General features: G+C 43.6%; 1 protein-coding gene across 13 annotated transcripts in view; it reads right to left on the bottom strand.

Annotated features, from left to right (window-relative positions):
- LOC121871042 (heterogeneous nuclear ribonucleoprotein L-like) overlaps positions 1–27,715 on the bottom strand; it is a 278,283-nt gene that overhangs the window by 62,515 nt on the left and 188,053 nt on the right. For 11 of the 13 annotated variants that reach the window (XM_042373119.1, XM_042373113.1, XM_042373116.1 and 8 more), the window contains one exon: positions 3,822–3,894. In XM_042373119.1, the coding sequence (XP_042229053.1) occupies positions 3,822–3,894 (73 nt within the window). Of the gene's footprint in view, positions 1–3,821; positions 3,895–18,394; positions 18,421–23,576; positions 23,837–27,715 lie in introns of those variants that run through there. The other 2 variants (XM_042373122.1, XM_042373125.1) reach the window with 2 other exon arrangements.

Raw genomic sequence — 27,715 nt, 5'->3', positions numbered from 1 at the left:
TCTGCAAATAATCTCTTTTAATGACCCTAAACCAATTTAAGCCAGTACGGTGTAGCGATATCACTCGGCTGACTCTCGCCAAACTCACTGCAATTAAATAGTCAAGTTGGCAGTAAGTGGAACAAAAGATCGCAGCGATTCCTCCCTTAGGAAAACAGTCTCATACGCCACTGATACACATATACTGTATATTTCATTAGCTCATGAAATATATATGGATCCTCGTGTTTCGAAGCCGGATTTGGTAAAACGTTACTCTGACCACCTAAGTGATACGGGTGGTCCCCATTAGAGGTTCACGGCGCCATAAGCTCGTTGAACAGGCTTTGTGTGAAATATAACAAAGTCTAGGACTGCTGTTAGTATCCTGGTGGTCCAGCGGTTAGCGTTCCCCGGTCACAGTCATAGGCTTGTGTGCCGTGGCTTCGAATCCTGGCGGGTTGAGGTGTTGATTGTATATACTGTATATATAAACTGCGAGTGCTGCGAATGGGCGAGCAGTGATCCCTGTGCTCCACGACACCTGCTACCACAGCACCATAAGTGTTTGTTTAAATTTGTATCGTTCCTAATGCTCCACCGTGGTTAAGTATATAACAGAGATCAAACATGGTTAAACTGAAGTGGTTATTAGTCTCCTTACCAAGGGAAAGAACCCTGTTCTTCATCCGCCCGCAGAATCGCCTAAACTGATGAACAAGAATGTGCGGAAATAAAAAGCTACAATATCATGATTTTCCCAATATATTTTAAGGACATTGAAAAAATCCAATGCGCGTCAACTATAAATTTCCCAATTCAAAAATGTTGGGAGTGGTAGCCATACTCTTCAATTCTGAAAAAAAAATCTTAATTAACAATGTCATATGAATACGTGCGAGACACTTCCGATGTTTCCTCCCAGTCTGTCGTCCTTAACATACAACATCCATGTGTGACGCCCTGTCCTTGTAGTATGCTTCGACGTCCGCCAGGAAGGAGGGGAGGAAGAGGGAGCAGGAAGTGACAAGCACAGGATGTGATGGATCATACGTGGCACCGACTCGGGCTTTCAACCCCAACCAATAACACACCAGTGATCAAACAGACCCACGTGGACACTCACCAACCACTAAGCGACGAGACACCCGTTAAAACGGTCTCTTCAATTTCCTCTCGCTTACATGCCACCCACACTTACTCCTTGTTTTCCTCCTGCTCCCTTTTCCTCCAACCCAAAATCACAAACACATCAGGAAGGAATACTCTTCCAGTGGCAGGGAACACAAAACACACACACACACACTTTACCTCGTCCCAAATCTATCCTACTCTCACACTAACAGGCACTTGCTCTGCTTCTCAGCCATCTACACTCATCACATAACGTTTTGCTCTCCTGAAAATATTTACGCTGCCATATTTGTATGCGGCTATGAATGGTTTCAAAACACACACAGGTACACACGGGAGATGAGCCAAGTCAATGACCATAATCTGAGCACATTATTTAAATGATAATTTATGGATTTTGCGAGGGTAACATTCCGTACATCAATGTCAACACTGCAGTGTCAGTTATACAATTAGGTATTATAAGAAATGTAACTACGCATTATTATCTTACAACAGTAGAACTCATATTTACGTTAAGCAAGAGCAAGCAATAGAGCATAACTGAACTGACTGTTGGCTTCCCGATAATTAATCGTTTGGCGGATCTTACAGCACAATATTAAGGCGTGTGGTAATATATGACCCTCGTCTGTCCTCCGTCCAGCTGCGGTTACCCAAATTATACTGCAGTTGTCGCGGTACTCACAAGGGAGAGTAATGACCACACCATCTGTCTATTATTAACTTACCTTACCATAATCACTGAGGACTGTAAATCAATCAATAATTTACCTAAAGGATGACAGTAAGGGCCGAATTAGAGCGTCAAGCTAGACCACCTGGTAATGGACACCATAGATTCGACAAATAATTATCTCAAGAGGTTATATACACACCCGCTATCATGTAAGCTATACCCAGTACAACCGTTAAAGCTTTATGAAGCAGGGTGGTACATTGTGGAGTTACGTAAGGCGAGCTCATTCGTGGTTGACCAAAGCAAGAATGGAGTGGCGGCCGGAAACACATGTGAGGCAGGCAGCTAGTTCTGAGTCGTGCGTGGTGTGTGCCAGGGGCTGCACGAGTTCGGGTTACAATGACCACCGGTGGTCGAGTTAATTTGATGCAGTGGCACTAATCACTATCACTACTCCACACCCACCTTTCAGTTACTGCCACTAATACAGCTGTACACCGAACTTGCCTATCCTCATCCTTCGCATTTAATTCTTTTCCGAACTAAGAGCAAATTATACCTGGGCGTCGTAATAGGAGAGCAATGCTGTCGATGAATTGAACTTAAAAGGACTGAAAGGAAAAGCAAGAGGAGTGTGAGACGCGGGTGAAAGCGTCCACTGACGGTGCATCAGCAGGTTTACTCACTGTCAAAGTATGCAGTACGTGTTGACTGATAATACTCGGACATGTGGTCGAGACACACACACACACACACCTCACGATTGGCACGCTTACCTTGGGCGATGGTAGAGGTTAACGAGCATTAGTGTTGGTAAGGATGGGGGGGGGGTTATAAAGCGTAAAGTACATGATGTCCATGGAGGGGCAGCTGCTGGGAGAGTGGCAATCTACCTGGGTGAGGGCGAAGTGGATGGCGTCGACAAATGACAACATACCACAACATACCAGGGACAGAAAAGTCACCTGTCCACCGTCAACGGCACACGTAATACACCTTTATACCACATCACCTCATTTTACTGTGACTAGCACTACGCTGCACAACACAAGGCTTATTCATCACGTCACCACAGAACTAATACAGGAGTGAGAAAAAGAAGAACATCCGACATGTATACATTTAATTCTAACGGGGTATACATTACCTTTAAGATATATAACGTTCTCATGTCTAAGAAAAATCTAATAATTTCCTCAAAATACTCGCCCATCTTAATATGTAATAATCCTACAATATATAACGCCGCCCATAGGGAGTGGCGTATGGTCGTCCTACACCTTAAAACCATGTATTTCACTCCTCACAATGTTTTACTAGCAGGGAGGTGAGTCAGGGTTTAAAATACTCAGGCACGGTAGGTAGGCAGGTGAGTGGCAGCAGCGGCAGCGTTCCCGGCGAGCCTCACTCAGTTGCACCACCACCACCATCCACCCTGTCATGCCTGCCAACCCACCTCTCAAATTTCACATCAAATTATCACATCTATCACGTGTCAGACCCCACCACTGACTGACTCCCGGCCTAACTCTACCTCGTGCAGGGGAATGCGGTCAACACCACTCACAAAAACACTATGATAGGTTTTATGGTCATTTGACTCATTACCAATCCCCGACTATAATGTAACCCAGATGGGTATCCCCCTGCCATGAACACTATATATATATATATATGTATATGTATATATAATATATGTATATATATATATATATATATATATATATATATATATATATATATATATATATATATATATATGTATATATATATATATATATATATATATATATATATATATATATATATATATATATATATATATATATATATATATATATATATATATATATATATATATATATATATATATATATATATATATATATATATATATATAAATAACCGTAAAATTAAGACCCTACGTCAAGAGAAGCATTTTTTTTTAAACTTAACCCACTCACTTTTGTGGTGTGTACACATTTATGTATGTATGTAAACATTGTACAATGTTGTATATAGTACTCACCACTGTTATGGGGTAGGCGGGATTGAGAATGGTCATGAGTAGCACATGGTTGGGTGTCTCTGGCTCCCCTTTCCTGAAAAATAAAAATAAGCAAATGCGTAAATAAAATAAAGTTTGAGGGTGCACAGTAATAAACATACAAAGTGTCAACACAAGAAACACAGTCCTGCCCCCATATTAACCTAGACGAGGAAATGGGGGCGGGGTTACGACTGGACGGTGATAAACAAATCCTAAGCAACATCTTGTCCCCAACCAAACATGAGAACGCTTTCGCTTACTGCTGCCAATCGACACAAATATTAAAGTTAGATGGCAACAAACTTTACACACACACACACACACACACACACACACACACACCTGGGGCCCAGACCGACTTACAAGCATACCAGTACCCCTCTCAACTACACCACCCTTGTTCCCTGCCCACATGTGTTACGTTGGCATCCCGAGACAAAACTGCCACCACAGAGTTTGTTCCGGGAACTATGCAACTCGGCTTCCTTGGTACTACCGGTCAGCTCGTCTGTTTCATGCAGTCCGCAAATCAGTCCTGCATTATTTGTTGTTGTGATTCCAAAATTATGAGACGGTAGTTGAGAAAAAATCTGATATCCATGGATATCCTTCGTCTGTGAAAGTGATGGGTAGCGTAGCGGTGGTATGGCTAAGACCTCCTATCATGGCCCTTCCGTTAGCGCTGTTGTGTATGTGTGGGGTGTATGAATCGGGTCACTGTGGGTGGCAGCGTTGCCTAAAGGTGAGGGAACGAGGAACGGCAGACGTGGCCACTATGAGGGCTTCCTGTAGCTGAGGGTGTTATGATACTGCCTGGAACATACGAAGCTACCCTGGCAGTAACCCCCCACAGGCCTCGATACACTAAGCATGTAGTGGTTCACTGGGAGATCGTGAGGCAGGTGTTCCCGGGGGCTGGCTTAGGGTGGGACAGGTGCCCAGGGCGGGGGAGGCAGCAGACAAGCAGGCTCTCGGCCCAGTGGGGTAAGAAGGCAGGCTGGCCAAGAGCTGGGATAGGGGGGTAGTGCCAGCCAAGGTCGACGAGAAGAGTGGGCGGGTCTCCATCGATCCTGGCGGGGCTGTGCCGCACCTACACGCCCACCACCTGCCTCCTACCGCCCCTCCTGAACCCCACCACCACCACGCCCACACTCTCACCTTTACTGCTCTGCACCACTCAACTCTACCTACCAACACCCTCAACCTCCACCTCTCGACAGTTACCACAGGTTCATGTTTGACTATCATACAAGGGATAACCATCATAACTTCATTCAAATTATCCTCATTATAAACATAATACGTGGCATTTTCTCGTATAAGGTCTCCCTCCTTTGACTCTTCCAGAATTATAGGCCACTTTATCTAGCATTCTCTCGTGTCCACGTGAAGCTGTAACTCATACAATGCCGACACACCAGTACCAAACATAGCGGCAGCCTCAACACTTAACTACTCTCGTAATCAATAGATTCCAGGTTAATGGCAGTAGTATACATGTAGAACTCACTCAAGCTTAACAGTGACGTGAGAAGCTGATAAGGAGTAACGAACTTTAACATAAAAACAAACAACAAATACAGTGTACCAGAAGTTTAACAGATATGGGACACTTATTACAATAAAATAACGGTACAATCAAGTTAACACCGGTAAGAATCAAGAAACAGGCAGTCAAGGCAAAATCTTAATTCTTGAAAAACACGATAACTGTACAAGTTGAACCACAAACTTATAACAGGTAAATACAAAGCACTGCAGTAGTCAAACAAGTCAAGTCCCAGAGTGGCGCTGGACGTTACCTCGCATAAAGGCAGCGGCTGAGCAAGACAGTGGTGGTAGCAGTAACAAGGTCTGGTGTACAGGGGGGGAACCTGACCCTTAGAGAACCATCAGCACGAGATAACCGTCCCATCAACGGTATATGACACGAACACATTACTGGGTCCACACTCTCATGGTTCGTATGTTAACTTTCCCTTGTGACTGAAGGGGTAAGAAAGCAGACGTGAACGGGGAGCCATATAACACCTAAAATGGTATTAATTTTACAAACAACATTTTTGGTCTTAAAAACCAGGAATCAAATTTTTAAGAATGGATGCTGTAAAGAAAATTTTTCAAGTTAAAAAAAATTCAAGTGTGGTAGAGAAGACAAAGCTCTACCACAATATTATACCCAACAATCTGGGAAGTAAAGAAACATAAGCCAGGAACAGACTCAGAAAACAGCCGGCATTAACATCCAGCAGGAGGCCAGCGGTCACAATGGTGCTGTGAATGATCAAGCAGAAAAGTGCTGAGAAAACCTAAGACAACCGAACAGAACAAAGTGATGAGTCTGCAACTCCACCAGACAACCAAACAACATGGCCCGTTGGTTGTGGTGGGTGAGGCTCCACAACCTACCTAGACAACCAAACAACTGGGCCCAGTTGGTTGTGGTGAAGCTCCACAACCTACCTAGACAACCAAACAACATGGCCCGTTGGTTGTGGTGGGTGAGGCTCCACAACCTACCTTAACATCCAAATAACAGGACCCAGTTGGTTGGAGCGGGTGGCGCCTCATGACCAACCACTCGGGACGACAGCAGCTGATGTGTCCTCCCAACAGCCGGCGTGGCACTAGCCAAATACCCGGCTATATCCTCCACTATAAATCACCCAGAAGTTCATTTAGTGCGCTGGGTTCATGTTCATGTTAATTGGCGAGGCTGTGCGGGAGCTCGTTAATATCTGGTATTGCAAAGGTCCCAGCCGCTGCACTGATAATCGCCACCAGCTGTCGCGGGCCACAGCCGCTACAACAGCTGCACACCCCATCTACAATCTGCACACCCTCGCCCTCCACTACAACAAACGCTACGGGTATTCACCGACAACAATGAGTTTAGATTGAAGGTTCTTATTTTTACCGATGTGGTCCACTTTATTAAATTCACTAAGAACGAAATATAAACCGTAAGGGAAACTTGATGTGTAAATTAAGATAATTCTGCCAGTAACGCGGCACCGTCAACAATTATATGTTATTGCTTCAATTAAACCCTTCATCACGAACAGCTTATGCGTGATGGCGCTCTCACGACTCTGAAGCGGCCTGACCCTCGTGCCAGGGCATCCTTGGCTCCACCAGGCTCCTTCAAAACCATCCTCGACCAAAAAAGTCAATTTTGGGCAGGTTAACTTTCTCCGCACCGATGGAACGTGAGGTATCTAATTTTCTCAGATAAATGTACGCTTTTCGTACTGTGTGTTCTAATATTAGCCCATGGGACGGAGCGGCCTAGTGGATACAAAGCTCGCATCCTGCCCCAAGTCTCTCTGATTCCGGCTCCGGGTACCCCTAGTCCATCCAACTTTAATGTATACCCCAATTTAGTGAGGGAAGTGAATACAGTCCGGTGCAGTATTGGCCGCAAGCCCATGGGACCCACATTAAATAATATTTACTTGTACAGTCTGACACAAAGCCCCACAGAGTTTGTGTGTTCATTACGGCCAATATATGGTTTTAAGAAGTAAGCTAGAGTGAGCACTACAGTAACGCTGTAAAGTTAACGATGATGACACTGCAGAAAAAAAAGCCCACCACCATCACACACACAAAATTACATATGCTGGCACACACTTACAAACACAAACATGCAGACGTATACCAATACAAACATACACGATACTAACATACATGACATGGGGTCAGGGGCGTCAATACCCCAGGATAGTAGGGGTGGAGCAGCAGATAGTTGGGAGAAAACCTCAAGTTGGCCCGCCCCGTTCCCCCATCAGCCAATATAAAAGACCCAGTGATCAAACGAGCTGTGAATCTAAACTTTAGATCGACTTGGCCCAAAGTTTGTTCACCACCTCGCCCCTAAGGAATAACAAGTCGGTAGCCCAACCTACCTCTACACACACACACACATTATATATATATATATATATATATATATATATATATATATATATATATATATATATATATATATATATATATATATATCCCTGTAATCAAAATTACATTTGGCCAACTACTGAGGAACATACTCGTGTGTACCGGTAACTAGTAACCTTCCGGGTGTCCATCCACCTTCCTGGAACAGACTCTGGCCATGTATAAACCACAGCTTACGCACGCTTCCTCGAACCCTAACTTTAAATTTAGGATGGCTTGTTCCAAACTTACACGCACATGCCACTTAATAATTTGCCCCTTTTTCTTATGCAGCTGAATCTGTAGTTATCTGCATAATATAATACTTGAGTTGAGACACACACATCATACTACAGTATAATAATTCAATGGCTATCGAAAAAAAAAATCCCTTTTAAATTGTTTGAGTATAGCAACAAAGTGCACATTTGATTTCAAATTATGGTGTTGTAAATTGTGATTATATTGTGCTTCATCCTAGTAAGTTAGACGGTAGTGCCCTTACAAAATCATACAATGCTCAGTCCAGCCACAATAAGTACGTTACCTAAGAGTGCCGGTACGGAGTGTAATTCGTTGCCACTTTCTAGAGTCAACAAGCTGTGTGCACAATACGGCCACATAAGACAACCTCCATATCTCGTCGTCTTTTATCAGATAATAATTAACGGTTGGACTATAAAACCAAGAGTGCAGGTATTTTAAGGTCCGTACAATTTTGATCGGTTAATAAATTTCATTAGATGCTCACCACGAGCCGCTGGAAAGTTCCTATCATTCCTGGTAAATCACTGAAAGTATGAGACAAATCATTAATTACTGTTCCCATGCCCCTTAGAGCTTAGGCAGATCGAGGACATAAAAGTATAGTAATCCCGGGACTCCTGGAGGCGCCCTTTATTCCACAGTCGTCGGCGTGTGGTATAGTTGACCGCCTGGTTCGTATTCTCCCAGCTGTATCTGTTACAGCTACCACCTATAACCAAGCCCAACTTTGTACCCTGGGACGCCCTTGGATCTATAATCGACACGCTAACATCGAGCACTATAGATCACAGTGACGTAGGGAGTGGCCAATACTCACGACCTGCCGTAGTTCCTGCACACGTTACGAGGAATAACGCGCGCCTAGAAGCGTGCCCTGGGAGGTAATGCCCCCAGGACGGATAAGTAAAAGGCTAAACACCAAATCCTACTACACCACAAAAAACCTATACACCTTCCGATATGATAAACTAGTCAAGTCTGCTAACATGAAGAGCTAGTCAAGTCCGCTAACATGACAAGCGAGTCAAGTCCGCTAACATGAAGAGCTAGTCAAGTCCTTAACACGACAAGCTAGTCAAGTCCGCTAACATGACAAGCTAGTCAAGTCCGCTAACACGACAAGCAAATCAAGTCCGTTAACATGACAAGCTAGTCAGGTCCGCTAACACGACAAGCTAGTCAAGTCCGCTAACACGACAAGCTAGTCAAGTCCGCTAGCATGACAAGCTAGTCAAGTCCGCTAACACGACAAGCTAATCAAGTCCGTTAATATGACAAGCTAGTCAAGTCCGTTAACATAACAAGCTAGTCAGGTCCGCTAACACGACAAGCTAGTCAAGTCCGCTAACACGACAAGCTAGACAGGTCCGCTAGCATGACAAGCTAGTCAAGTCCGCTAACACGACAAGCTAATCAAGTCCGTTAATATGACAAGCTAGTCAAGTCCGTTAACATAACAAGCTAGTCAGGTCCGCTAGCATGACAAGCTAGTCAGGTCCGCTAACACGACAAGCTAGTCAAGTCCGCTAACACGACAAGCTAGTCAAGTCCGCTAACACGACAAGCTAGTCAAGTCCGCTAACACGACAAGCTAGTCAAGTCCGTTAATATGACAAGCTAGTCAAGTCCGTTAACATAACAAGCTAGTCAGGTCCGCTAGCATGACAAACTAGTCAAATCCGCTAGCATGACAAACTAGTCAAGTCCGCTAACATGACAAGCTAGCCAAGTCCGCCGAAACAATTTAAGCTTGAAAGTGTTTGAGGAAACGTAATTAAGCAGCATAAGTTGGCCCATGTTTCGTGAGGAGATAAGGGCGGGGTACACACAAGGACACTCGCGATAGTAAATGTGTGCAAGTCAGTTGCGTAACATAAGCTGTCACAAACCACGGGGGGGAGGGGTCTTGTCTGTGGAAGGGTAACAATACTGTGGTGGGAGGGGAGAGGAGAGTGATACGATAGATAAGCTGAGGATAAAATGAGAGAGAGAGAGAGAGAGAGAAACATTTGCAGTGGCGCAGTGGCATTAATCAGGTCAGCGAACGTCAGGGGATGATCCACACCAAGAGTGAAGGAGTCGGCGTGTGACTGCCTCTAGTTTATACAATCACCTACAATGTCCGGTTAAATAACGAAGGGCTGCAGGTGTGTGGCGCACGACCCCGCCGTCGCAAGCCGACAGTGACTAAAACAGGAGTCGCGATGCAGGAGAGGGGGGGTATGGAAGGAAGGATACAGGGAAGGCGAGGGCCTTGGGGACGGATGGATGGGGAGGGACGACACTAGATAAGGGTGTCCACATAAGGTCACAATATCAGCCGTAAATCTCGCGGGTTTCACCATAAACCAGGGAAGAAAATCAATTCTGTTATGGAAGTGGACTATGCGAGAGTGATCTATCTGGAGGGACTTCACGTGAAGATTAGACAACCACAGCTTATTTCAACAGATGATTAAACACCATAACGCAAACCTAACCCCTCCCCAAAATAATGTTAAAATGTGTAATTATGAGATTCAATGAGCTGAGGTGACCATTCTTCAGGTGATCCATGGCGGGTAACCAAGAGCATAGTCTCTCTCTCTCTCTCTCTCTCTCTCTCTCTCTCGAAGAAACTCACTACAGACGCACCCGAGAGAAAGCTAATATACGGTATGGTTATAAAAACAACAAAATGGGGGGGGGGGGTTAAGGGAGAGCAATAATGAAGAGGCAGGAAAGCCAGTTTTCAGCTACACACATCTCCCTCTAGCCTACAAGAGCATTGCCAGATATTGTCAGAACACTTATCAATTCATCTACAAAAGAACATCATTATTTCCCTTGTATTAGCATGGATGATCTAACGAACATTTTCCACACGAGTCAGACCTCAGGAGATGCCGCTAGTAAATCTGTTGTCGTAACTACTACTAACCAAGATCTACCCCACATCAAGATGCCTCTGCGTTTCACTTCCTATGACTCTTCAAATACGTCTAGTGCCCTGGACACAACCAAGACCGAGTATCGGGCAGTGCTTTAGATATGGTGGGTCACTGGTAAGAGAACTCGGGAATATTTAGCTGATCCTGCAACTGACATTCCCTCTCCCAACTTCCAAGTCATCGCGGTGGAACTTCCTTAATCAGTTGTACCCCGGGTATGACGAGCGGTATAACTCCTAAACCACGTGAATGCCACGCAGTTACCCCGACAAGCTTGCCTACGCCTTGCACGAAATCTCATTAGCAGAAGCATTAGAACTTTTGTGGATTGTTCTCATTGGGTTTTGCAAGGCCACGTTGGGGGACTAGCAAGACCTGGCAGAGGTGAAGGGTGAAGGCGTTATGAGCACACACACACACACACTCGGGACAAGTCCAATTAGTATAGTAAGAGATGAAGTCGTGGTAAGGACAAAAATGTCGACGATTGTGTCACTGAAGACCAGACGTGTGTAAGGATTCTAGTGTGTGTGTGTGTGTGTGTGTGTGGGGGAGACACGGGGAGGCGTAACAGCGGTATGTGGTGTGGGACATGGGGATAACAGCAGAGAAGAGCTGGGAGGCTTGGAAACTGGTGGCCCACCACATTGCGGCCAACTCTGGTGGGCAATAGGTTATCCAGTAGTGTGGAACATTGATCCTCATCTCTGGGGCTCGCCCCCCCCCCCAACCCCCTTCAGCCCACGCCAAATCCCATTCACTTCCTCACGCACAATGATAACTTTAATATAATGCCTCTTGACCTTCCTTCCGGTAATAAACTGGTAAAACGACGATGACTCTCCAATCTAGTATCAATGGGGGGGGGGGGTCATAGAAAACACACACAAACACTTTGCTACCGTGGACATCACCAACACTTACAAATAGGCAGGAAAGTCCAAGTCCACCAAACTACAGCTAACACAACTTCCGTTAACGTAAAAATAAACAACTTCCGTTTACGTAAAAATAAGGACACTAGCAACTTTTCCTACTCCAAGCTAGTTTAATACATCATAAAGCTCAATAAGCATTGTTAGAGCTATTTGTAAACAAGAGATAAGCGGTACATTACATATATATATCACGGGGGTTCTGAGGGCTGGCTCCGCCTCCTCCCGCCATTACAACTCATTTTAACACACACCATTTACTTAAACTCATTCTGCCCGCCATACTTCAACTCTGCCTCCATAACTCACACCACACTTCCCCCAGAGCGAGACTACGAACACATTTTACTTTCTTCCCAACACACCGTGCTACACAGCCAGCCAGCCAGCCCCCCCCCCCCACACCTTGTAGTCAACTGTGTAACAACCAGGGATGAATTCCATATCATTACTGCAAGTCGTAGTCAGAATCTAATCAAACTTAACCATCTCTTTCTTAACGACTACCCGCATCCTGCTTTAGTCAATCAGCTCAGCAACTCTACCATCACCTACCCAACAACATCCAAGACCATCCCTCGTTCCACTATCCTTTAACTCTCCTTCATACCGCCGCCACCACCACAAAGCACATCTCCTCCCAACTTTCGTCCTTCCCATAGGTACTTCTGGGAGATAACGTTAAATCCTATTTATTAAACGACTCCCTAACCCCTCTCCACACTGACCGACTCCAGCACCAAGGATACTAATAAGCTTCCTGAGAAGTGTAAATGCGAGATGATTATCAGGAGGTTGATATATTCCACGACCAATAACATATCTCCTCAGGCGGGGCAAAGGAGCGACGAGGCACCTGCGATACATCACCGCCACAACACCATCACTTCTTGTGGCAAATATTAAGGGAAGGCGTGAGGGGCCGTCAAAAATGTCAATAACATACACGGGGAGAGGGAAAACCTGGACAGCATGAGGAGAGACGCATAATATTTCTGGTACGCTCCCAGGATGATGGTGGCTGGTGTGAGGAACAACCACTCACCCTCATTCCACGAAAAGACACCAACGAAAATGGTTCCTACGAATGGCGGTGGGAGATTACAATGACAAATTGATGTAGGATAGTCTAGTACTGTCGGCCTGTTCATCCTAGAATTCTTACACACAAGAAGAGGTTGCGGCACTTGTGTTCCTGGGTCTGGTTGCCGCCTCCCCTCCCACCACGGCTCCCAGGAGGCAACACCGCCATCCATATTAATTTGTGAGGTCCCACACGCCGCCCCCAACCTCCAGTCCTCGTGCTCTTCCTCGTTTTGGGGAAAATAACCACAAATCTGCCCACCAACCAGGCAGTCTTCTCTCCATTAACACTGTTAGGAAGCCCTCGCAACCAAATTCATGGCGACGTCCATACTCCTCCAAGTATTCCAACTCCCGCACTACACCTTAAAAATATTTACTTCCCTCCCCGAGACAAACTCGATCAACCTTTTCAATCCCTTCCTCTTCCCCGCGCCACCGTCGCCCAGCAGCAGATAAACCTCGTTTCACAACTAAATCTTCTGACTTCCAATTCTGGTTTAAAAAAGTTTCAAAGCTCAGCGATCTACTTGATGTTATCTGGCATGCATAGAGCCACACACCAAAATGTACAAACGGGCCATGTGCGAGCGCTCTCTCTCTCTCTCTCTCTCTCTCACACACACACACACACACACACACCCCATAGGTTTGTTGTGTCTTAGGGGCACTGGGGGCAGCTGTTGCCCGGTCCATTCTGCACGAACTACTGTTTAGTCTTCTAGGGGATGGGGGGAGCAGGTTGCCTCACTGGGGAGAGGATGTATGATTGTCAAAGTGTGGCTTGAGTGCTTCACGATGAGTGTTCACTGAGGAGGCTTGACTGTTTAATGTTTCTTGATTGTATGATTCTTGAAGATTCTTGATTGATCTTCGAAGATGTTGATTGCTAACCGGGGAGGCTTGATTTGTTGAATAACATTCTAATTTTTAAGCTCAAAGACTTAAAAGCTTGATTCTGGGTTGACGGCGACTTTGAAGAATTGCTTTGTCCGAAATCATGTGATCCGTGTTGACTCTTGGTATCTGTATATCGTAAATGATATGTATAGCATTACACTAAACCACTGCTTACTTTAATGTCACTTTAAGAATGTTGATAACTTCACTGGAATTGTTGATAATTTGATATTTTGTTTGCGTCGACCACGGAGTAAACAAACTGTGGTACACCACAATGTTTTAGTCATTGTGTAGGCTACACTTCAGTTTTAATGTTTATAACTTCACTGATTCGAGTTAAATCGTTCTTATAGTACCATCACAATGTGTCAGCCATTGATGAACACTGTTGGTGGTTGGCATCGTCCCCGGTGTCCACATGGGCGCCGGTGAAGCTGATGTTTAGGTCAGCAATAGACCTTCTGAACTCTGCTCTAAAGGGGCTGTCTATAGGTTAAGTTATGCATACAACACGTCGCTGTAACAGGTTTTACATGTTTCAAAGCTGGGTTGGTCGAGGAAGGGAGGCGAGTTAACGAATAATAACCACCAATAAACTGTGCAGGGTGAGAGGGTATTGATAACAATGCTGACGAGTGCATCTGGAGAAGACAATAATGACCTTAGGATAAAATAGGATATGAAGATAAACTATATGTTCACAAAGGGAGGAATATGAACGCCTTATATTCGCTCAAAAACAAAACAATAACATAACCCAAGTCCAAGTTTACCTGGCTGCTCCTTATAATAAACCCAGGCCGACCTAAAACATAAGTAACACACGAACAACCACTACAGTGTTCTTCAAAAGGTTGACTCAGCACAGGTCTCATGTGTATTATTTAAAGATGTTTGTCTACAACCCCAGAAGGAAGCCAACAATGTTAAGCTGTAGTCATGTGAACTTTACTATTTCTAACGACACTCAGTATCTCGTCATAAAGAAAGGTTGTGGAGGTACCGAAACAAAATGACGCAAGACTTTCGATTGCGCAGACGTAATCGACAGTTCATTAGTTTATTCTATTTATGATTTTCAATTGATGCATATAAATAAAAATTACCGAAGTCACCAATGGGAAGAGACGACATGCAATGAGCTTATTGACTAAATACCCGTATACTCCAGTACAGGCACGCACGCGTTTTCTGTTAGCCTCTAAAGTATTAAAATATTTGTCATATGATTTGGTTCGAGAATATTAAGAAAATTTCCAGCAATGCCAAAACACCCTCCCCTGATTGTCACTACTCCTGTACTATGTAGCTACCTCGAACTTTAAAAATCACATTCAGATTCTTTCTAACAGCATCTAGTAATCATTATTACTTTAATTTACGCATCGGTAGTATCACGATGCACTGCCCCACCACTGATTACTATAACTATTCTACCCCATTTCTAAATGTTGATGGACTAGTGTAAAAACTAAACTAGTTACGTGCTTAAAGACCTTAGAATACTGAAGCTGTACACAAGAAGGGAACATCACTACCTGTGGCGGTGACACTGTAGCACCAGGTGTTCCCATTAGCTACTGGCGCGAACAAGCTAAAAACTAAGCACGACAGCGACAGACCAAGACCGAGCGCGATAGACCATGAGACTAGGAGTTTGAGCGAGAGAGATGGGGTGCACTGGGGTGAGAGATGTAAGGGAAGCGTCAAGATGGAGCAGCTAACGCCCAGGTGGAGGCAGGTGGTGCTCCTGGTGTGTGTGTGTGTGTGTGTGTGTGTGTGTGTGTGTGTGTGTGTACTTAATGGGGAATGGGGCACTTGATTAACATATAATATACAAGTAAAATAAAAGATATAAATAGGCGTGTGTATGTGTCACTCACACGAGGGGGGGTGTCTGGCTCTTCCATAAAATAATCAACAGAAAAAGCTCTTGGTTATTCACCGGAGGTGAGGGGGCACATCTTCACCTTCTTTACGCCACCATATGCAGAGAAATTCTATCCTCACCCTCACAATAGGTCCCTCTAAGCCTACTTTAAAGCTCTCCCCCTCCCAGCATTAGTTGGACCAGAGTGGTCACCCATGTTCCGGGCTTGAGGTTCCCCAGTGTGAGGAAGCCGCCGCCCAGGGCCCCAACAATAAATCTTGCTAGCACTGTGGGACTCGCCACCCGGCAGGGGCTGATCCACCACCGACAGCAGCACAACCCAGTACGGGTTAGGCGGGGGAGAGGCAGTGGTGTTGGGGGGTTAATAGTGTTAGAAGCTGTGCGGATCTCTGGGCACAGTTCACCCCGACTGATGGCTAGTCCCACAACCTACTCAACCATGCACTTTAATCGCCCCCTAACAACCAAAAATATAGGAGAGGCATTCTTTTGGAAGACACTAAGACTTTTAAATTCAAATTCCGAATGTTTCATAATTTAATACAGGTACAGCCGCCCACAAAAGTCCTGTCGCCTCTCCTCCTGAACCACGTACCCAGAGATCAGACTCGAGAACCCGAAGCAGTACCAAGGGGGTGCCCAATAAACTAATTCCCTCGCGGGGCAAATCCGAAACTAACACTGATGCATTATTGGCCATAAATGCTTCGGATTCGCGAGTCTGAATCTTGGGGTTCGTGGTTCAGGAGGCGACAGGACTTTCGTGGGCGACTATTATTTTCAAATGGCAATAAACGTTAATTCCAAAGGCATTTCATTAATCTGCATATAAACGTTCATTCCTCAATTGAGTACTAGATGCAACATAGTATTTAGCTAGTCCCCAAAATAATGTCGTTGGAGAGATCCTTTCCAATTTCGAGACGTGGACCTGCGTGTACTCCACACCACTGTTCATTACTCTCCGATACCGTACGCCATCCCCTCCCCCATCCAGCACAGCATTGTACAGCAACCCCCCCCCCAAAAAAAAAAAATTATCTGCTAATTGCAACTCGCGATGTCCCGGAAGGATTGGTATGCGTGGCTCTGTGGCATACTGATCCTACTATATTTGAGAACCGAACACCACACTAATTACGAGGAAAGAAATACACATTGCATTACTTATGTTAAAACTATACAGGGCAGGAACGCGCACACCCCAACATCTATCATCCATGTCTCAATGTTTCAGTGTGGACAGATACTTTTTTGAGATACTGTACCTTCACATTCGTTTACCTGTCTGCCAAAGACAGTAATGGAGTTTACAATACCAAAGACACTGACAGTGGACAACATTCCTATTGCACAAGTTTTACCAGCACCATTATGTCGACCAATGTTAAGGTAAACATAATTACACTTGTGGATAACTTTTCCCTCACCCCAGAATATTAATGCTCACCTCCTCTTGCAACTTGAGGTTCGCTGATCATCGCCACACTCCCGATGGGTAATCACTATACTCTCGCCACACTCCCGATGGGTAATCACTATACTCTCGCCACACTCCTGGTATCCACCATCACTCTCATAGCGCACACGCTCATAACTACGACTGGAAAGATCGCCATTGCCTTCCTGGTCGGTCCAGTTATCACCCGAGCTAGAGTTCACCCGTCGTCGTCGCCGCCACCTTCGCATCACAAGAAGTACAACAACAAGCGGCTGAAGTTTCGAAAAAATGAAGAGCAAAATTTGTCTAGAAATTATGGACGAACAGCAAACACTACCATTTTTTCCCACAAAAGCAAGGGAGAAAGGATACAGGTTATTTTGCTCTTTCGACTTAAAGGGTGACCCAATTTTCTCCTTTTATACAATTCATGTTAACGGAACAATCAACACCACAACTACAACTTTATTATGGATACGTTGGACAGCGAACCACAATTCCCGTTTTCATCTGCCAAGATCAATGAGGTTCAATACGTGAGACTAGATACACCCTCTTCCTATAAACAACAACACTTCTGGTATGGTGGAGAGATCACCCGACCCGAAACAAGTACCAACCAACAGGTGCTAGGCAGAAGGCAACACCTGCGGATAGCGGTTCTGACGCAAACCGCTACACCTGTTGGTGTTCAGTCCAGTCAAGGTCGAGTCTACGGAGCTGCCCCCCCAGTATCGTTAAGCAGCAAAACTTTTAAACATTCTACTTATTCCGCTCATCACGGACGGGTCGCCATATGGTCCTCTGTATCTAGATCTACACAGTTCTGAAATAGATCCTACTGTTCACATTCTAACTCATAATACAATACCCATGCTTTCACCTGTGGCCACATTCTACAGTACCGTAACACCAAACACACTATACCCTAATATTATATGTCATCCACAATATAAATTTCCAGACAGAACAGACTGTCTACATTCTATATAGCATTAACATTCTACAATTAAATATAATGGCCACATTCTACGGTTAATCATAACATTAATGTTCTTCAGTTATATTTCTAAACGGACGTTAAATCCAAGACGGGAAGTCTGAATAAACAGACAAAGCTTGGGACACTTGCTTAAGGTCAGAGTCACACTGTGGGGGCAGCCTACCTGAGCACCATACTTATCACGCGCGCTCAGCACACAGCTTACCTGCAAAGTACAATAAATCAAATTAGTTATCTACAGTGACTTTAAAGCATAAAAAATATACGTATACATCACTCATTTGTGTAGTTCATTAACCAAAATAAAATTCAGATACACGCGGGGAAAGTTGTGTCAGTTAACAAACAAGTTTGGTGATAATATTAGTAGTCGTGGCCGGTATAGTGCAGTAATGCATCATTACACATACTGGTTAACATTTAAGGGGTATGTGCGCTTTACTATCACATAACTGTACCTAGAAAAGTGTGTGTGTGTGTGTGTGTGTGTGTGTGTGTGTGTGTGCGTGTGCGCGCGCGCACGCTGTTAAATTGGTGGAAATTCCGTGGTAACACTGGTGACTTCCAGTATTCAGGTGTTGTTGCTACAATGTGCACACTAATAAGACAATCATTAAAACACTACACGAGGCACGTCAGCGCTCTGTCTATCCAACACCTCAGGTGGTCGAAAGATCACCATAATGTTAATCAACACGTTAGTGTGCCAACACAACAAAACCCGCCACAGCATCAAGAGGCCACCACGCTGGGATATTGCCTGTTGCCAGCTACACTCAGTGCCAGCCATATCGTCCAATACACAAGTAATAATCAATACAACCAAAATATTCTCAACAGGCGCTGGCTGTCCCTTGTACACCACCACCATTACTCTCCTCTCACAATGAAACTACTTTAGCTATAAGTAACAATTAACGCATATTCGTACGTGATATCACCGTAACGAGACATGGGGAACATGGTTCGATATTGACAAGACAAAGGAACACGCAACATGACATTTCAACAACACCGGCAATCGATGCAATAAACATCAACACAGCACTGCCGTAAAACCAGGGCGCTGTGGCTACGTACTGTACTGTATTTACACACCACATCTCTCTATACCCTAAAACCATCACACCTTGAGTGGTGCTCATCAAAACTGGATGGTACAGGCACCCGTGCATAAAAATTAAGAGCATAATGACTTATACAAATCTGAACCATGCGCTGAAATGTTCAGTGGGGGTACTGTGTTTGTCCAGTTATGCTACGTGACAACTCATAGTTACACAACATTATGGGAGCACCTTGCATCCCAGGCAACCACTTGGGGAATGCACGTACGATTGCACAAAAGCACTCCTCCCTCCCTCTCTATCTCTCCACACATCTCCCCTCTCATCCCTTTACCATCACCACTAAGACACCCACTACAGCAAAAACAAAGGTCATCATCTATGAAGTGCTTAATGAACCTACAACTGATTTAACAGGAGAATCCTTAGAACAACGAGATAAACCGACACAAGACCTAATTACTCGAAATAACATCGACAAAGCAACCAGACAATATTTAGTCTTAACGAAATCCCCGCAAAACAGATCAGCATGTGGACGAACATATAACTAACACCAGCAGTAGGTATGACGGTGCTTCTCTTGCATCACCAACCGGGGAAAAGCTTGCTCAGCGATGTCAAATGCACAATCTCTGCATTATGTTGACCGGTCAGATCTGCTGAAAAGGCAGAGTTTTGCTGCTACACTTTGGAACTTTGCTCGTGAAGTTAGGAATGGGCGCAAATTAGTCCCACACACCGTAGGGGCCATCAGGGCTGCAAGGTCCTACTGTAGTCACTATTACTAGAGATACTACCAATGTTTTTACAGTGGCTTGATAGCAGGATTGTGAAAAAAATACTAGTGTCACCCTAAAGGCTGGCACTGAAATGTGACTGATAAAAGTCTCGACTGTACTGTGATTAACCACTGTTTACTTTGTTACAACTATATATTGGCACGCGATCATCCGTCCGTGAGCCAATAAAAAACACTCAAATACATATAACAGCGTGTCAGGCATGGGTATGGTAAATCTTTTTTCTGCTAGTTATATATTCATAGGTTCTGGACGTGGGCAGTAGTCTACCACTTATAATTAAACCAATTCCCCAGGAAAATAAAATTATCCGGGCAATTACTACCCGGCAAACGTGTTAGATCTTGATGTGTAAATATAAGGGAAGAATTAGCAAGAAAATGCCTTGTATAAACACGTCTTCTCCAAAATTATAGTTTTACTATTAATCGCAAACTTTATCCAAGCACTTAACAGGTAATTTTCTTTCCAGTGTGATCGAGACTTTTAATCCTCATAAAGTACAATGTGTGTGTGTGTAGAGGTGAGAGACGCGCGAAACAAGAGGCTCCAAACCGAACCAATTCCTGAACCAAAGACCTAAATACCAGGTAAGGCAAGGCTGGGTCAAATTATGTTAGGTGTAATATAAACCTAGCTAGGTCCTAACAAACTCTCCCAGTGGCAAAAACACAGTTGAACTTCAGCTAAATACCCAACTTCCTGATCCTGTAGGCCTGCAAACAGTATGCCTCCCCCCACCTGGTCTTCCTCCCTAAATACCACACAACGTAAACACCTAGAAAAAGTGCAAAAGAGGGCATGCAAGATTATTCTTTCCCCTTCCTACTCCACATATCAAGAAGCGCTCAACACACTGACCCTTTCGACTCTCACTGACCATCACCACGACCTCATCTGCAAATTTGGTAAGAAGCTTCTGCACCATCCTCGACACCGGCTCCTACTACCACCTGAGATCCCTAGCCCGAGAATTGCTGTTCGACACCAAAACCGCATCCATCCCATACGTGCACGAACTGATCGCTATAAGAACAGCCCAGTCCCAACCATTGTAAAAATTATCAATAACTTGTAATAAACCAGTGTATTCACTCCCAGTAAATACTACTTCTTGCACTGTCACTATGTTGAAATGCACTGTAGTTTGAGCTGCCAACCTCTTTCAATAAACCGTTAATTATTATTACACACACACAGAACTCATCACATATATGATCACTACAACAATTATCTACTCTACACTTATGCCACTTACGCTTTGCATACTAGACGATTTACGCGCATAAGCAAACATGAACTAATTAACTCAGACCCAGCATTATCTCTAATGTTAATAATGTAGTATAGACTTATGTATCTTGAATCGTGATGGTGTAGCTGCCAATCCTGACACTAACAAGATGGCTGTGGAAAACATTGATACTTCCCTATTCGTGCATCTACCCAGCTTAATAAACTCACAAATGCAAAAGAACTGACTGCCGACTACCCGACTCGACTAGTAAAACATCCATCCAAACACCGAAAATTATCCTGTTACAATGACCTTCATAGGTAGTACAAACAACCTTAACGTGCCAAACACATTGAATATCTTTTCACATACATACAACATAAAGTTGTTCTCAGGTTTCTTAAATCTGCCTTCAACTGGAACTTGAAATTTACATGGAAACGAATTATTCTGCATTGAAAAAGAACCCAAAGATATTTTAAAATTAATACAAGAGCATATTAAATTGTAGAAAAGTAATAAAAAAACATATATATATATATATATATATATATATATATATATATATATATATATATATATATATATATATATATATATATATATATATATATATATATATATATATATATATATATATATATATATATATATATATATATATATATAATATATATATATATATATATATATATATATATATATATATATATATCCACCAACTACCATTGGAAGAAATAATAGGTGCAAGAACAACATGTACAGACCAAACCATAAACTATTATACCAACTTAATGAATTCTTCGAAAAGTTAATGGCTGAGTAAGGTACAAGGAGTAAAATAAATTGTTGCAATACAATATTATGCGTAAGAGCACATTCTCATTGTATAGTGAGTGCGTCCTATACAGATATAACAGTGTTTACAAGTTGACATGAATGTCTAAATACGGCACCAAAAGTTTATGACCGGGCAAACAGAAGGACAAGTGTTGGTGATGTCCACTTGATTTATAGTGTTTGTAACAGTCACTTGAAGTAACCCCCAACTGGCCGGGTGTCTATATACTACCAAGAAAAAATACATAAGCATGTAAGCAATACATTACACTTTCCCACTAGGAAGGAGAACATCTACGGTACGCCTGCTTCCTTCTCTACCATCAATACCTCGCAGCTTCTCTAACAATCATACTTCATAATAAACTGTAATGAATCACAGCCATACATAGATGAGTGTGAGAAAGGTAGCCAATGGATCGATTACAAAGTTGTAGTAACACATCCCCTCTCGCCTTTAAAATATTTACCCAGGCATGTAGGTAAATGTCAACGTCAACGCCGTTAGTGATATAAGAACAAAGAAAATCTACCTCACCCTAACCCTAGCCTGGGAGGAAGTATGTCTCCCTTCTATTTACAGCATAACACAATTTGTCGAAGGAGCTAATAGGAGGTCCCGAGGAGCCAACAACAGTGGCAGCATCACAGGTGGGTGGAGTTATCCCATCTTGGTGGATGGGCGGGTGCATGGGAGGGACTGCATGGGTGGGTGGTGTGCGGGAGGGACACAGGGTGGGTTAACGGGGAGCGAGGGCGGAGTTGCGCGCAGGTTCCCATCACCATCACCGGTGAGAGAGGCCAGGCTGAGCCGGGCGGCCCGCTGGAACACAAACTAGACGGGCGACAGATATCTTCTGAACACAAGGTCACGCACAGATACCAGTAGTCCTGAGATAATGGCACCAACACAATAACAAGGTAGGTCAAGCTAAAGGTAGAGCGGGAGCGACGAGGGTCTCACAGTGTTTACACCACAACTCGTGATGGTGGCGCCAGCTGCCGCTTGGCGGCCGGCCACGTTGCCACGACCACATTCACCCCGTTCAACACTCACCCAAAACATTATCACCATACTCGTTACACAACCAGAAAAAGACCTAACACAAGGAGGTCCTGCACTGCACGGAACAAATGAGCAAGAAGCAGCAGTCAAGCGACAGAAACAACCCAAGCCGGCTACTAGACGCCCCGGCACCCGGCAGCAGCAACTCGGCAGCCAAACAGTGGGGGCGAGAGCTAGCGATGGTGGCGCTGTAGCAGTTTACAAGTAACATTGTGGGGGCAAGAGCAGGGATGCTACCCTCCACTGTGCAACAAGCAGCAGCAGTGGCAGTACATGGGTGCGGTGGCAGTGGAGGAGTATGTGCTAGTGGTGCTAGTGGCGGTGGCAGTTACCTGTTAGCCATGCTGCCGTTGAGCGCAAACTCCCGCATCACCTGTGCGTCCTGCTCTGTCAATCAATACAAGGCTGCCGCGCTGCCAAACGCACGATGACGTCCTATATTACCACTTTCATCAACACATCCAATTCCTAGTTTTTCCACCTGAGAAACATGGGAACACACGTTCTTAGTAGCATGTATAACGTCCTGTGGCGGGGGAAAACGCACTGCTCCGCACTGTAGCCTCCGCGAGTGTCATCGTACCCCTGCCACGTCCACGTGCACCGCCATAACGCTAGTCACACTGCCGCCACTGCTGCACACCTCCTGGCAAAATAATAGTCACGGCGCTCACCACCACCAATAACTAACGCGCGCTACTTGAAAGGCCCGCTGCTTGTCCAACTATGAAATCTATACATTTCCCTATTGTTTTAAATAATCTGTATCAAAGAATTCCCTCGAATCTAAACACGTTTAAGAGTGATCGTCGAACCAGAAAACATTTGCTTAACCATGTGATGTACTGTATAGTACCTACAATGCCAAATAAATCTTTAATCAAACCTCTATTAAGGTTATGAATACTTCCTACGAGATATGTATGTATTGTATACTACTGTGTAGTCACAAGGGACGAGTACTGCATGTTCTACAGCAATATACAGCATGGTGTAAATGGTCTAAAGTGGACTGGTGCCTCTGTGACCACTCGTCTATGATGAGCAGGAGGGGTTACAGAGCTGAACAACAGCGCCGGAGTCAGTGTCCTTCAGTAATACTCAAGGTCAACGAAATTATTAGGAGACAACAACAATAATTCATTGTCATCGTAATTTGGCAAAATCGTTACAGAATTTGAAAATAAAATTATATACAGTACACGTATACTGTACACCTATTTATATGAAGAAAAAATCAACGCCTAAATTTTTTTAACATTGATCTTTGCTGAACATTTCTGGTGCAGTAATTATTTCAATCAATTTAGATCCACAGATGTTATGTTTCATTAAAAAGTACAGCACAGTCCAGCAAAAGTGCATATTATTCTCATAGCCTCATCTCCATCTCCCACAATACTGTAGTGTACCTATCCACACTAAAATCAAAATAAATCTCCAGACATCTTGCACTTTAACTCACTACTACAGTATAATCGCAATCGAAATATAGAATCATAACCTAAGAAATTACAACCAAAGACAATACATGTTATAAAAAGCTACACTATCACAACAAAGATCTAATTTATCGTAACCAAAGAAAACTATAAAGAAAATATGCCTAAAATACAATGACCAACTAAATTCACAAAAAAAACAACTATCGTAATTAAATTTATCCTTCGCATTTCGAAAAAAAATCACTAAGAAAAAAACCCATATTGCATCATAACCCACCCACTGAATGTACAATACAACCAAACAAGTCTTCGTCTACATAGCTTACTTTTTTTTTAAAGGAACGTTTTAATCGAACGTCCGTACAGGTATGTCCTTTATATGCCCAATTCTCTAGACACGAACTTAAGCAAGATTGTCTCAGATCACCACTACTACGCCACCCAGACTCGAAGTGCCCTCATAACACTCCGATTAATGAGACTGTTGGAGTCTACAAAGAAGGTAATTACACACACTCGCTTTGAAAGATCCCCCCCTTCTACTCGCCTCCCAAGAGCAACATGATTCATGACGTTTCTAGTCATCTCAAACAACAGTCTTACCAACACCAACGTCTAACGTGTCTTGACATACCATTACGCTTTAACTTTGGTTTCATCATGTTATTTTACATAGTTTGACACAGGTCCTTCGTGACGCTTTTTTAATCTCTACCGTAACTTCTAATCTTCAATGTCTTTCCATTCGTTAAGTCTTTAGCGATCACTAATTTTTACAAGTTCAAACTTTTACATTACAGTATACAATACACGACACCAATTTTATGAAACCACCATTACCAATAACAACTGCGGGTTTGATAACAATATCAAACCATTTCTGGCAAACGTTTTCATCGTACATTTGATGATTTTGACTATTAAAATGCGAAGATAAGTTAAAAAAAATTCTAAAAATTTCAACTGGCTCAGCAGTGTGGGTATGTGGCAGTCAACCTGAGTCATCATTCTTCATCACTACACTGTCTTCAACTTCAGGTATTATTAGTGCATATAATACTTCATGCAGTACAGTACAGTACAGTGCAAACTTTCATTAGTGTAATCATTGGACTTCTGTTGTTCTCGAACTTTATTGCGGATTTCATCCATAGGAATTTTACTTACCAACACGTTTGGACCTTCACAGTGATATCTCAAAATACGTACAGTAGCTGGTTACAAGTTGTGTTCTACACGACTAAGGCATTTTCTCTCTCGCTGTAGAAGTGTTATAATATACGAGTATGCTTGACTTAGTTTTCCAATTTATAAAACATAAAAAATTACACTTTAATCGTCACACAACTACAATCCCATATAATGTACTGTACAGTAGTACAATATTATCGAGTTCTTTCCTAAGTACATTACGTCTCTCCCTGCTTCTAAATGTAGCTTTAAGGTCCAAGTAGTTATGAGACGCGTAATGTGTGTCTGCATTAGTTGCAAATTGCGTAAATAATTAGTTTCCACTCGAATTACTTACTGAAGACATTTCCATTAAACGTACATGTAATGTTGGCGCGACTGGCTTGTAGTTTTTGGAAATTGCATTTTCCTCTACCCTCAGGAGCGGGGCTAAACTGATGGGCTCATATTTTTGGATTATAATACCAGTACCCAAACTTTCTTCCCAATGAATCCTAGGAGCGGAAAACGGTTTCCATATTTTCCGGAAGAAACTTAATTCGAGGAGTCTGGCCCAAGAGCTAGGTGCATACACAATACTACTACTTATTATTGTCCAATGGAAGAAGATGGTGTCCGGTGTAGGGTGACCAGTCAAATGGGTTTAAGTCTTACTGAGCCCCACCAGCCATTAAGATTAGGGCCAATATATATACCAGATGAACCCTAATGATAAGATCAGTTTGCGGACCAGCAGTACCTCAAGGGCCAATTACAACTAAAAAAAATAGTGTTATTACGGTTATGAAAACCTTTATGGGTATAGTATTTATCAGCACCAACGTAACTAAAATTGCCCTTTTAAGGATAGATAACTCGATTGTTATAATGTCAAGGAAAACGCTGTCGTCTCTAAGCACAACTCCAATACTCCACTTTTTCAATTACATTCAATTCTTTAACATCCAACTAGTTTTGGGTGTGACATTTTTCTGCGCCAGACACACACACACACACACACACACACACACACACCCCAAACTTCACTTTCCGTCTCTGCTATATTGAACTTCGAGCAAATAGAAAAATAAAATAAAAAATTGCCCTACGCCCTCCTTACCACTCACCCTTATTAATTCATGTCACAAAAGTAAAGACCGTATTCACTGGGATATTTTACTTCATTACACGGAGCTGCGTAGGGAGGGTGTAGCTTTCTCTTGCCACCACTCGCCATTTAATCAATATTTACAATTACAGAAGTGAGGCGTAAAGATGTCATTCAGTAAAATCTATTTTTTATTATTCTTCGGAGGGGAGGAGGGGGAAGAGGGGAGGGGGGAAGAGGGGAGAGGGGAGGGGATAGGTGGTGGTGGTGGTGAGAGTAACGGGGGGATAGAGCACACAGACCAGGGCTTCCTTATTAACGCTGGCCATGGTAACAGGGGTGGCAAGCTCCACCATCAACAACAGCTGCCCACCACAACCTACCATCACCACAAACAACTACTACACTCTCCCGCACCAACAAGACTAACACACAACTTCCTCTTAATTAAATTTGCTCTCTCTCCCACTTCACCAACTTCCAGAAAAGAAGAGTTAATTTGGAGGCAACTTTTCCGTCCCACCTCTACAATATTTCCTAACTTGATAATACAGCGACCTTCATGGTGGAGGAAGTCGCGTCCAACTTTTACTGCCGCTACCACAATACCTTTTCTCAACCCCGGTAATTGCCACACGACGCCCGCTACCTTTCCGGCTGCGGCTGCGGCTGCGGCTCCCACTGTAGGAAGCCTAGATTTTTCAAGAGGACACACCAGAGATCCAATTTCTAAATATATATTTTTTCC

The sequence above is a fragment of the Homarus americanus genome, unplaced genomic scaffold (genome assembly GCF_018991925.1).
Source record: "Homarus americanus isolate GMGI-L3 unplaced genomic scaffold, GMGI_Hamer_2.0 scaffold52512, whole genome shotgun sequence".
Lineage (NCBI taxonomy): Eukaryota > Metazoa > Arthropoda > Malacostraca > Decapoda > Nephropidae > Homarus > Homarus americanus.
Note: the sequence above shows the minus strand (reverse complement) of the source record. Positions and strands in the feature narration are given on the sequence as shown.